This window comes from Nannospalax galili, unplaced genomic scaffold (genome assembly GCF_000622305.1).
Source record: "Nannospalax galili isolate Female #2095 unplaced genomic scaffold, S.galili_v1.0 scaffold103, whole genome shotgun sequence".
Lineage (NCBI taxonomy): Eukaryota > Metazoa > Chordata > Mammalia > Rodentia > Spalacidae > Nannospalax > Nannospalax galili.
Genome location: NW_008352136.1, coordinates 727,651 through 740,842, shown reverse-complemented (window position 1 = coordinate 740,842; position 13,192 = coordinate 727,651). Strand labels below are relative to the sequence as shown.

Below are 13,192 nucleotides of genomic sequence, written 5' to 3'. Positions count from 1 at the left end.
AAGAGTAGCAGTTGCCTTTGCTGGGATAGACAAAGGAGACAGGCAGAAAGCAGAGTTTGGCACCCTTGACAGTCTGGGGTGGGTTTAATGTGTGGAACTTCAGAATGTAAGTGTATTAGTCACTTTTCTGTTGCTGTGATAGAAACACTGACCAAAGCAATTTATAAAAGGAAGAGTGTATTTGAGCTTATGGTTCCAAGGGAATTATAGTTTGTCATGGTGGCGAGGCAAGGTGGCTGGAGGTAGCAGGAGCAGCAGAAGCTAAGCTCTCACATCATCACGCAGGCACAGGAAGCAAGAGAGTGACTGGTGGCGAGGCTTAAGAACTCTGTAGGCCCACCCCCAGTGATGTGCTTCCTCCAGGATAGCCACACCTTCTAAGACCTCCCAAAACAGCGCCATCATCTGGGGCCAAAATGTCCAAATACTTGGAGCCTATGGGGGACATTTTCATTCAAACCACCACAGTAAGCTAGAAAGAAGTGGCACTCTTTTGAGGGGAATATTTGATTTGACTGATGACATACATGTCACTTTTTATCACCATGGTAATTTCTTAACCATGTAAACATGTATGTTACAGATGAGAAAGAATAAGCCTTCTAGGTAAAGTATTGCATGATTTTAACAAAATGTTACGTGTCTCTATTCTGGAAGGAACCAGTGATTATTGATTGATCCTCCTTAGCAGCAATTTGGTACCACATTGAGTCTAATATGATGATGAACAAGAGAATATATGGATTAAAAGTCATTCTGACATTAAGAAGTAGCCATTTTGCATGATCTTTTGTGATCCATATTGGGCACATTACAAACATCCCAGTGCTGAGTTTTGAGGGCTTGTAGGGGAAAAGTTCTTTAATAGAACTTTTGGCTTCTTTGCACGCCCATCACAGGGTGGCACTCCTTTATTGAAACAGCCTGTGGAAAATTTTCTCTGTTTATATGCATTTCAATGTGGATTGTACAGGATATCCCTCAGTATGTGTCATGTGTGTACTTTAAAATTTGCATTTATTTTTATGTATATGAGTATTTGCCTGCATGTAAGTGCACCATGTGTGTGCAGTACCCACAGAGGCCAGAAGAGGGCATTGGATCCCTTGGAACTAGAGTTGTTAGGAGCTGTGTGGGTTCTGGGAAATGAACCCAAGTCATGTAAGAGCAGCCAATGTTCTTAACCTCTGAGCCGTCTCTCTAGCCCTGTTTATGTACTTCTTTGAATATGAATCCCATTTTGGAAGGAGATATGAGACAGATGAGATACACTACAAATACCTAAGTGGAAGCTAGTATAATTTTCTCTTGAAATTTCTGGGAACTATCCTTATAACTAGAAGTGTAATTTCTCTGAATTTTATGTGCTTAAAGAGGAATGCTTTTATAAAGTTAAATTATAAACATTCATTTTTTAGGGCTATTAGATATATAGTTTTATGTTTACTGATACTTAAATTTTTATTTTTCATTCTCTCCCACCTTCCCCCTGCCCCACGCCAAAAAAAAAAGCCCATTGTAGGAGATGTTGCCTGATTGGATGGATTTCATTTAGAGGTCTGAGCTCTTTCCAGAGGCTTTGCTTACTCTTGGGCTCCTTTGAAATTTTTAAGAACTTGCCCCAAACCCAAAGTACATGATAGTCCGGGTGTCAGCATGTTTTCTGTCTTGGTAGGGGTTGCTGGCTGGAACATGCTCAAAGCTGTTTCTTTGAGCCCGGGCTAGCCAAGGTGGAAATTGTGTCCTTACACCTCTGCCTCATGCCAGCTGTGCACATGCTTCAGAGGCTAAATTTCCCTTGAGCTCAAATTGCTTGACTCTGAGGAGGCTGCTGGATCTGTCCAATTCTAATGAAAGGGTGCTAAAGTCCTGACCCATTTCACCACTGTCCCATGAGTTTATAAACTGGGCTCTGGGCGGGAGCCATTGGGAGCCTTAGTCATTTGTTATAGTTGTTGAGTTGACTTCCAGGTAATCTCAACCACTGAAACTTAGCTAGAGAGGTACAGTGAAGCCACCCTTTGTCATGTGATAGGGACTGATTAGATAATCAGTGAATCAAAAACTTTATTGAAAGCTAGGAACGCAAATGGCTGACCTTCAGTTTCCCCACTAAACAAGTAGTGATATTTGGGCCAGCAAGATAGCTCAGTTGGTAAGTGTATGCTGTGCAAGCCCAGACACCAGAGTTCCAGCCCCAGAACCTATGTACAGATAGAAGGAGAGGACTGTCTCTACAAATTCTCCTTTGAGACACACCCCCCATACTCCACCATCATCATCATAATAAAGTTTTAAAAAGAAAAGAAAGGATAGTCTATCTAGATGATATAACTGAGATGACTTACCCTTAATGAAATAGTAGGCTGATTGGTAAAATGAAGTTATTTTATATATAAGCCTTGGAAAATTAGTGAGAGGTTCTTAAAATTAGTCACCTTTTAGTCAGAAAAGACTATCTAAAAACTGGTATTGAATTCTTATAGCCTCAGTAGTCACTTGGAGGTGCTGCTGAGAGGCCCAGGTAAGCTGTATGGTCACCAGAATATCTGGTAGATATCTTTATGAACAGACCTTCACAATCACACAAATTAGACGTGGATGTCTTGGTCTATTCACTGGATGATAAATGAATATGGTCTCGGGGGAATGAAACCACTTTCACTAGAGCCTCCAGTAAATAACTTTCATAGTGACATGTCTGTGTCCTTACCATGGCACTCTGTGGTTAGAATGGTGTCTCAGTAAATGGAAGTGCCCAGCCCTATAATATTTTTTAAATTTGTTTATTTGGTGGGGAGGGCATGTGTGTCACAGTGCACATATGGAAGTCAGAAGACAGCTTGTGGGAGTCAGTTCTCTCCTTCCATCATTGGGGTTCCAGGGACAGAACTTTGGCTGTCAGGTTTGGCAGCCAGTGCTTTTACCCGCTGAACCATTTCACTGGTCCCCAGCTTAATCATGTACGTAACCTTTGACAAAATATAAACCGGTGCTTTTGTTTAATTTGATTTTGTTCTGGGAAAGAAGATATTTGGAGATTATAAACCCTTGAAAAGCAGATAGCTGATATTTCAGTCAGTGTGCACTGAAATGTGATCCTCCCCAGTCCCCTTGTCCTCTTTTCTCCTGTGGGATGTTCAATCAGCCCCTTTCTGTTTTGCTACAGTGTGGTGCTACTCTCCAGTTTGTTGTAAGGATTTGTGGTAACATCACAGTCAGGAAGCAGCTGCTTGTGGAACATCCGTTTCATTAACTCTGTGTTTCTAATGGCCAGCTGCCAGTGATCTTAATGTTGTTGTACCCTCCTCACAGCCCATATCATAGTGGAGATTTTCTTTCCCTATCCAAATCTAGTCTGGATGGTCAGTGATCTTTTAGAAACTGACTTCTTCTCTTTCTGTGTGCCTCCACTTTTTAGAAAATGGTTGCATCCCCACATTATAAGCAGTCTTGTGCAAACAATGATGCAAGACCTTCAGACACACCCTAGCATGTAATCCAAGTGCCCCAAAGCGTTAACTCTCATCACTGTTACTTGACTTTAATAGATGGGTGGAGTAGGTGACAGCTGTGCTTTCTCAGTGACATACAAGTTCCTAGGAAAATATGGACCAGAACTTTTATGCTCTAGACTTGATGGGACTCCAATGGGAATGGCAGAAATGCTCATCATTAGTCTCAGATATCTTGTGTGGTTAAAGAACACGGGTAAATGCTTGTTAACTTTTGCTGGTATTGTTTAGCTTGGGGTGGAATAATTTAAGTAAACTAACTGTATGTAATTAAGCATAATTAGTGCTACTATTTCAAGATTCACCACAGAATTGCTTTGCATCTGACTAGAAGTTTTATTTATCCCTGATCAGAAAAAAATCCTGTTTTTGGAGGTTCGAGTTCAGTGCTGTACTTTACTACCACAAATGCCAAATGTGGCTTGCTGGGGAGTGTTGGAATGCAAAGACTCTGGGATAAAACAATTTAGGTAGAAAAACTTTTCCTTGAGAAAAAGTTTTTAATGTTGACCAGTGTGATGTCTCAGCAGGTAAAAGTACCACCTGCCAAGCTTGATGACCTGAGTTCGATCCTCCAGACCTACATGGTAGAAGGAGAGACCTGACTCCTGAAAGTTGTCCTTCGACTGCCACACATTGTGTGTTTAAACACAAAAATAAATAAATGCAATACAAAAATTTTAATGTAGAAATAGTAATGGTACATTGATGTGCTTATGAAGATTATTTGGTAAAATAGGAAGCACGAAATAAAATAAGACACTCATGCACTCACCCGTGAGATTCAACAGATGTTAATATTTGCCCATGTTTGTCTCCTCACCCTTTCTTTGAAAAAAAAAAAAAAGCAAAACAGATGCAGCTAAATTATCATTCCCCTTTTGTTCTTCTTACCAGAAACGATAATTTTCTCACATATGTATCATATTTTTTGCATTGTTTAAAAGGCTCTTCTTAGTCCTTGAGCAAACCCAACAGTATTAAATGTTAACAGTTGACTACAGGAGCATATTGTTATGTTTTGTGTGTGTATGTACGTATGCCGTATATGTACGTCTGTGGGTCTGACTTTTGTGGTGAAGGACAGTGAAGTGGCTCCTGCTTCTCCCACTGTTCCAGCTGTGCTGCAATGAGTATTCTTCCAGTGAAAATACAAGGAATTCATCACTTCTGGCTTGAAACTCACCTTCTGCTTGGCGCGCACGCGTGTGCGTGCGTGCGTGCGTGGTGTGTGTGTGTGTGTGTGTGTGTGTGTATGCACTTTTGTTATGTAGCCCACACTGTCTTCACCTCAAAATCCTCCTGCCTCAGTTTCTTCAGTGCTGGGATTACAGGTGTGCACCACCACATCTGTTCTTATGTTTTGAGAACAATGAATGAATTTGATTTTCCTTTTCTTTTTTCTTTTTTGTCTTTTGAGACAGGGTCTCCCTGTATCCCCAGCTGGCCTGGAACTCACTATGTAGACCGGGCTGGCCTTGAATTTACAGAGATTCTCCTGCCTCTTCCTCCCAAGTGCTGGGATTAAAGGCATAGGCCACTACGCCCTTTGTTTTTTAAAGGAGGCTCAAGGTTTGAATATCCTTCTCCCCTACTTCCCTGTCTCCTTGTTTCTCTCTCTTAGCGTCTTTTGTGTCCTGGTCCTTCTGTGGTGAGCTCACTGATACTCTACTTTCTGTTCTTAGCAAAGCTTTTTTCAGACAATCTCTTCCGAATGTCTGGAGAAGTACCTGGGCCCCTTGGTGGGGATGACAATGGAGTTGCTCTACTGATTCTTTTGTGGTATTTCAAGTTTTAGGGGAAAAGATTATTTATATTTTTAAATTTTTATGTGTATAAATGTTATACCTGCATGTATGTAAGTGCACCCATGTTATGCTGTGCCCATGGAGGTCAGAAGAAGACGTTGGACCCCCTCGAACTGGAGTTATAGACAGTTGTTGGCCACCATGTGGGTGCTGAGAATCAAACCTAGGTCCTCTGCAAAACTAGCCAGTACTCTTAACCACTGAGCCATCTCTCCAACCTTGGATTTCAGTTTTTTTTATTGAGTTTTGATAGTTTACATTTTTCTATACAAGACTGTTTCATCTTGACATTTCAGATGTATCTTCTATTCTTGCTCCTAGTTTCTGCCTCTGTTTATTTCTGTCCTGTTTGTAAATTATGTCTCTTCATATTTATTTGTGCCTTGTTTTCCTGACTTATCCAATTTTGTTGACCCTGTTTTATTTTCTTGTTAATTATTTTATTTTTAATTGCATGTGTGGGGTGTGTGTGTGTGTGTGTGTGTGTGTGTGTGTGTGTAGGTGCCTGCAGAGGCCAGAAAAGGATATTGGATCCCCTGGAGCTGAAGTTAGAGGCATTTTGAGCTGCCTCACACAGGCGCTAGAAACTGAATCTTGGGTCCTTGGCAAGAGCATTAACTGCTGAGCTATCTCTCTAGCCCCTTGTTAAATCTTACATAATTTTACATCTTTTAAGTTTACTTTTCATTTTTTTGTATGTTTTCTAACTTCTCAAATTAGATGCTTAGCTCATTTTCAGTCTTTTTTAATATATACATTTAAGAGTACAAACTTTCTATAAACACCCTTCTGATCCGCATGTATCCTACATGTTTTCACATAGGCATATGCCACTGGCTGGGTGGGGTGGCGCACACCTTTAATCCCAGCACTTGGGAGGCAGAGACAGGCAGATCCCTGTGAGTTCAAGGCCAGCCTGGTCTACATAGTGGCTTCAGGCCAACTGGGGCTACAGGGAGACCCTATCTCAAAAAGACAAAAAAAAAATTCTTATTTTTATTTTATGTATATGAGTGTATTGCCTGCATGTCTGCAAGTGCACCCATGTCTTGCAGTGCCCACAGAAGTCAGAAAGGGGCCATTAGACATCGGATCCTCCGAAACAGATGGTTGTTAGCTACCATGTAGGTCCTGGGAACTGAACCTGGGTCCTCTTCAAGAGTAGCCAGTATTCTTAACCACTGATCTATCTCTCCAGCCCCCAGTATGGTAGTTTTTGAGACAAGGTCTCAATTTGTAGCCCATGCTGGCCTTGAACCTGCAGTGATCCTCTTGCCTCAACCTTCTCCCAACTAGGATTGCAGGCATGAGCCACTATGCCTGGCTATAACTCAGTTTTAACCCTTCCATTATCCATTACAATTACTTTTTAAATTGGTATTAATTTTGTGTATGTGTGGGAGTGTGGGGGTGTGAGCATGTGTACATGCCACAGTGCATGTGTAGAGGACAGAGGGCAACTAGTGGGAGTCATTTCTCTCCTACAGGTCCCAGGATTCAAACTCAGATGGTCAGGTTTGGCTTGATGGCATTTGAGCCATTTTGCCAGCCTCCATTACAGTTATGAAAGCTAGTGAATAATTTAGTAAATTTAAAATTTTATAAATGTACCTAAGATTTTTGGCTTATGGCTTCCTGATTTTTAAAATTAATTTCTTTTTATTTTAATTTTATGCATATGTATATATATGAATGTACTGCTTGTGTGTAGTACCCATGGAGGTCAGAAGAGGACATTGGATCCCCTGGAACTGGAGTTAGGAATGGTTGTTAGCCACCATGTGGAAACTGAACCTGGGTCCTCTTCAAGAGCAGCGCCAGCGGTCTTAACCATTGAGCCATCTCTCCAACCCCTCATCTTCCTATTTTTAAAAGTTTTGTTGCATTCTTCCTGAACATGTTCTACATGATACTGATTCCTTGGTTCTTTCTGAGATTTGCTTTGTGGTTTTTAGTTGGTCATTTAAAAAAAATTCATGTTAGGGGCTGGAGAGATGGCTCAGCAGTTAAGAGCACTGACTGCTCTTGCAGAGGACCCGGATTTGATTCCCAGCACCCACATGGCGGCTACGCACCATCCTTAACTCCAGTTCCAGGGGAATCTGAAGCCCTCTTCTAACCTCTGCAGCAAAGCACAACACCAGTGCACTCAACGTACATGTACATGCAGGCATACACTCATACACATAAAATAAAAATAATAGAATATAAAAAAATTCATGTAAATGTGTGCTTGAAATAGAAGTACAGCTTAAAATGTTGGCTACAAGATTATGCCATACTGCAGTGTTTTGCTGTTAATTTACCTATGTGCCCTTTCCTCTATTGTCTTTTACTGTCATGTTGTTGGTTGCATTCTTGCTTTTTGGTGTTACATAGTGCTGGAACAGACCCTGGTGTCACAGGTTGGATAACCTCAAGTCCTCTGGGCATCACCTGTACTGCATGTGTCACAGAGATTTTTTTTTTTTTTAATTTGTATTTGTTGTCTTTTAGCTAACAAATTTAATAATTTGCATTTGCCACAGTTCAGAATTTATGGTAGGTTTATTCCTGTGATCTTATTCTGCATTCACTAGTCTTTCTACCCATGGTGTTCTTTTTGTCAAAAATGTCCTTTGTTTGTTTGCTTTACAAAAAAATCACTCTTGAATGATAGTTTATTTGTACATAGGATGCGATGATGTCTCAGAAATACTTCTGTTTCTTTGGTTGTGTGCTCTCTTTTCTAAAGTCTGTGCAGCCAGTCTAACTCCTCTGTCTATAGGTAGTCTCTTCCCTGTGCTTGCTTTGAACAGTATCTTTTTGAGGAGAGAAAGAGAGAGAGAGACAAGAGAGAGCATATGTGTGCATGAGTGTGTGTTTGAGTATGTGAGTGTGTGTGAGTATGAGTGAGTGAGTGTGTGAGCATGTCTGTATGTGTATGTGTGAACCCAGGGCCCCATGTGTACTGGGTAATACCCTGTCTCTGCCTCTACCCACCCTGTGCCGCACTAGGGTGGGATAGACCTTTGCTTGGCTTACACCACTTGAGATTTGGGCCTGTTAAATTTAAAGACTTATGTCTCTGAACAAACCTGGATTTTTTTTTTTTTAATTTTATTTTTTTTGAGACAGGGTCTCACTGTGTAGCCCTGACTAACCTGGAACCTGCTATGTAGACCAGGCTGGCCTCAAACTCACAGAGATGCAATCTACTTGCTTCTGCTTCCTGAGTATTGGGGTTAAATGCATGCATTACCATGCCCTAGCCAAACTAAAAAAATTCTTAGCCATAATCCATTTAATCCTTGTCTCTTCTGTTCTGGAAGACTGTCTATTTAAATGAGTTCCAGACCTCATTTTGGTCTTCATGTCTTAGAATGTTTTAGATTATGAAGTATCACACATTCAAAAGAATAACTTTTAATTATGGTTTAGAAGATTGTTATAAATTTTAATTATGTTACATGGAGCAAACATTCATGAAACCACCTCTACCAGCCTGAACAATCAAACATGACTAGAAAAGTGCAAGTCAGATGACCAAGTGACTCTTGTAGTTTTTGTAGAATCAATAAGAAAATCTGGTAAGATGCCTGGCTTGGTACTAAATAGATATTCCTTCCTTTATGAGAGGCAGGATCAGAGATGAGATGGGTTAGATTTCATTATTTGCTGAATTTTGAAGTACTTCATGTGCTGGACATAACAAACACTGGAACTTCATTATCTCTTTTACTCTCACATCTACTACTAGAGAATGAACTATTAGCACTGGATTCTATGTAGTGCAGTGCCCACCGCCTCCCTTTTTTTTTCATTGCTGAGGACTGAACCCAGGATCTTGAGCATACTAGGTGAGTTTTCTATCACCAAACCACAACCCCAGTTCCTGAATTTAATGACTTTTGCAAGGGAAAGGGGATTCCCTGAAGAAACCTAGGTGATAAGTCTGTGGGTAGGGCCATCTTTAAGCCACAACTTAGAGCATACCTTCTTGGCAGAAGATCTTCCCCAGGCATCCCTGGTTGAATGTCCGCCTGTGTTTCTCTGCCATGTCTGTCCTCCTGAACTCTAGTACTCAGCCAGCACAGGGTTGCCCTTTCCACCTCTGAGTCTCCAGCACTCAGTGTAGTATCTGGCTCATAAAAGTTGATAAATAACACCTATTCCTTAATTCTTAATGATGGAGTAATATAAATATTATGCTAGAATAACTAATTCTAGGTGGCAGTTTTTATTGAGTACTTATTATATGCCAGGTGCTATAATTAATTTTTACAGACTTTACACAGACAGTCATAATAATGAGTTAAGATGTACCTAAACAAGTTATCTCATTTAATTCTCAGCATAATCCCAGAAGGTAAGTATTGCTGCTACCTATTTTACAGACTATGAGTTGTGTTGTAGTTGATGTTCCTAAAGTCAACCTTTGTTTAAGTAGGACCTGGATTTGAACCTGAATCTGATTGCAGAGTTTGTGGGCTTGGCAGTTTAGCATGTTGTTCTCTGGAAATTTCTATAGACAAGTCAGATTTAAAACAAACGGACTTTACTGATCTTGAAAAATTGTCAAGAAGCCTGTCCCAGCGTTGGGACAATTTGCTGTAACAAGCTACGGCAGCCCAGATGGATTTAAGCATATATTGCAGTGACTGTTTTGTGTATCTGCCCCTGGAGCACGTGCAGCCTCGGCACAGACTGGTATTAACCTATTGAAGAAAGGAAATGACATCTATATGCCTGTTGGTAAAACACTTGTTTTGGTTGACCCAGAATTGGCATGGCAAGACAGGTTGGCTTATTATATTCAGTTGTATAGTGGCAGCTTGTGGTGACTATGCCTGACATTAGACATTATATTCCTGAGATGGGGCCTTGGGTAATGGTTAAGGTACAAGTTGGTGTTAATTGGACTGTCTGGCTAGCATTTCTGTTGACTTGAGGACAGTGGAAAGACTGTGGCATTGAAACATGTGTCCTTTAGCTCTCACCCAAAAGCCCAATTTTTTTTTTTTTTTTTTTTTTTTCTTTTTTTTTTTTTTTTTTTTTTTTTTTTTTTTTTTTTACTTTGGATTAAACAGTGCCAGTCATTTCCAACACTGCCAACATGGTTACTCAAATATCTTTTTCTATTATGAATTATATTTCAGGGCTAAAGGGATAGGTAAGTAGTTAAGAGTGTGTACTGCTCTTGCAGAGGACCCCAGCACTCTCATCAGGTGCCCTACAACTGCCTTAACTTTCGATCCAAGGGGATCCAATGTCTCCAGCCCCCAAGGGCATCTGCACTCCTGTGCGTGCTTATTCCTGCATATATACACACACATATACACAAAATTTACATATACACATAATTTAAAAATAAAATATCCAGGGGCCGGGTGTGGTGGCGCACGCCTGTAGTCCCAGCACCTCTGTGAGTTCAAGGCCAGCCTGGTCTACATAGTGAGTTCCAGGACAGCTGGGGCTACAGGGAGACCCTGTCTCAAAAAGACCAAAAAAAAAAAAAAAAACTAAAAAAAAAAGATAAAACATCTAAAAAAGAATCATATTTTTTGAGTAATATCAAAGCTAAAACCTATCTACAACAGTGTGGCTGCTATAGGATTGTATTTTGATTTAAAACTAAAATAACTTTAAAAATTCTCTTTGCTATGTTTATTAATGCAAACAAAATCTTTTGGTTCTAGAAATTTGGATCCTTGTAATTTGATGGAGTACCATTAGTAGTAGCTATTTCTAGAGTTAACATTGACTGTTAGTAGCTGACTCAGTGTCAGTCATACACAGATGGTGATAAGAAGGGAAAAATGGGCCTGGGAAAATGACTTAAACTGTGGGACTCATGGTACACACAATGTTGATGTCACAGAATGTTACATAAGCGATTCATTTCTTCTTTCAGACGGGTCGAATTGACAAATCCTACCCTACAGTATGTGGCCACACAGGACCAGTGCTGGACATAGACTGGTGTCCGCATAACGATCAGGTTATTGCCAGCGGCTCGGAGGACTGCACGGTTATGGTAAGTTCCTAGGGTGTGGCATGGCACAGGGCATTGAGACGCATCACCTGCTTTTAGTTCTAGCCAGGCATGGGTGTGTGTGTGTGTGTGTGTGTGTGTGTGTGTGTGTGTGTATACACTCACAGGGATGCTCAAGACTTAAGGAGCAGAAATCATAGCAGTTTTCATTTTCCATTGGATTGTATACATTAAGGCTTAACTACAGATGAGCTCCTTACAATTCCTTGTATCAATAAGTTGAACTATATTCTTTGTTCTTTTATGTCATACATGTACCTTATTTGCATATATATGTATCTTCTTATTTAGTTAACATCTGTTCTGTGGGGAAGATTTTGGGGAAAGTAAGATGGTTTTCTAATAATTTTGTGAATGCCATTTGACTACTTGAGCACCAGCCCCTCTCTCCACAAGAATGATTGAAAAAGCTATTGGCATAAACTGTATTGTTACAGGCAGTGAGGTACTGAGAGTTATGCAGAGTGTCTGGAATATGTGACAGAATTGAGATGGTAAGTAGCAAGTGCTTATTTCCAAGCTAATGTCTGAAGGTATTTTCTGTCTACTGCTGAAGAAAGCCAATTTTGTGAATATACACAAGTAGAAAACTCAAAAGTTGTTTACATTTCCTTTAGATTCTAAAGGTAGGTTATACATGAAGCCAACCTTTGGGGTACTTTGGTTGGTTTACTTTGAGGCAGGTCTTGCTTGCTGCCTGGGCTGGTCTTGAACTCCTAGACCCCAGTGATCTTCCTGCTTCAGATTCCTGAGTCCTTCTGATGGCTGTGTAGTCTTCGATCACTTCCGTGCTTCCTGATTCAGTCAGGTGTCTCAGGCTCACTTTGGGCATCTTTGAATTGGCCATTTCTTTCAGATCCTGGCTTCTTTGGTTGGAAAGTAGTGTTTCTACATCATAGCCTGAGTGCTGGTAATTGTCATTACCGTGATGTTGGTTGTTCTTAATGATCTAGTAAATCATTGGCTGGAGATGTAACACTTGGCCCATCCTAATATCTGAAGTTTACTTCAGGACTGTGTTTAACCTTCATGTTGCATCCATCCCCTTTCCCACTGAGAATCCTGGTTCTCAGGGTTACAGAGAGTAAATGTGAATGTCCTGATCGGTGTCGTTTGCATTTCCACATTCTGCAAATAGACTCTTAAGGGAAAAATGCTGGTACCACTGCCAGCTGTCATTGGTGGTGGTAGTGGGAGTGGGGGTTGCATTCGGGAGCACTTGGTCTCCAATTATGGTTATTGAAAAAAAATTTAAGGAGGCCTTTAAATCTATGCTGTCTCTGTCCTCTCTTCATGTACTCGTGATGGTCAAGTCTGGTGTGATATCAGTCTCACACCTGTAATCATAGCACTGAGGAGGCCAAGGCAGGAAAATCACACATTTGAGAGTGCCCTTGATTGTCCTGTCTCAAAAAAGAAAAAGAAAAAATGTACCGTCATCCCTCAGGGGACTGATCCCAGGGCCTGCCACTTATCTGGAATCTGAAATCTGTGGGTGCACTAGTCTCTTGTGTTAAATGTGTACAACCTACATATGTCTTCTATCATGCTTCAGAGATGATTTGTAGACTACTTACAATACCCAGTACAATATAAATGCCATAAAATAATTATTAAGCTGTATTGTTTAGGAAATAATAGCAAGATAAAAATATGTACATTAACCAGGTATAGTGTAAATACCTTTAATCCCAGCACCTGGGAGGCAGAGGCAGGTAGATCTCTGTGAGATCAAGGCCAGTCTGGTCTATATATTGAGTTGCAGACCAACTGGGGCTGCAAAGAAACAAATGTGCATGTTTAGCACAGCTGCAACCCCCCCCCCCCACACCACC

At 40.7% G+C, this 13,192-nt stretch overlaps 1 protein-coding gene across 2 annotated transcripts in view; it reads left to right on the top strand.

The window, feature by feature from the left end:
- The window catches only part of Coro1c (coronin 1C), an 89,412-nt gene that overhangs the window by 47,140 nt on the left and 29,080 nt on the right, over window positions 1–13,192 (top strand). For both annotated transcript variants that reach the window (XM_008848951.3, XM_008848952.3), the window contains exon 3: window positions 11,217–11,339. In XM_008848951.3, the coding sequence (XP_008847173.1) occupies window positions 11,217–11,339 (123 nt within the window). The remainder of the gene's footprint in view (window positions 1–11,216; window positions 11,340–13,192) is intronic.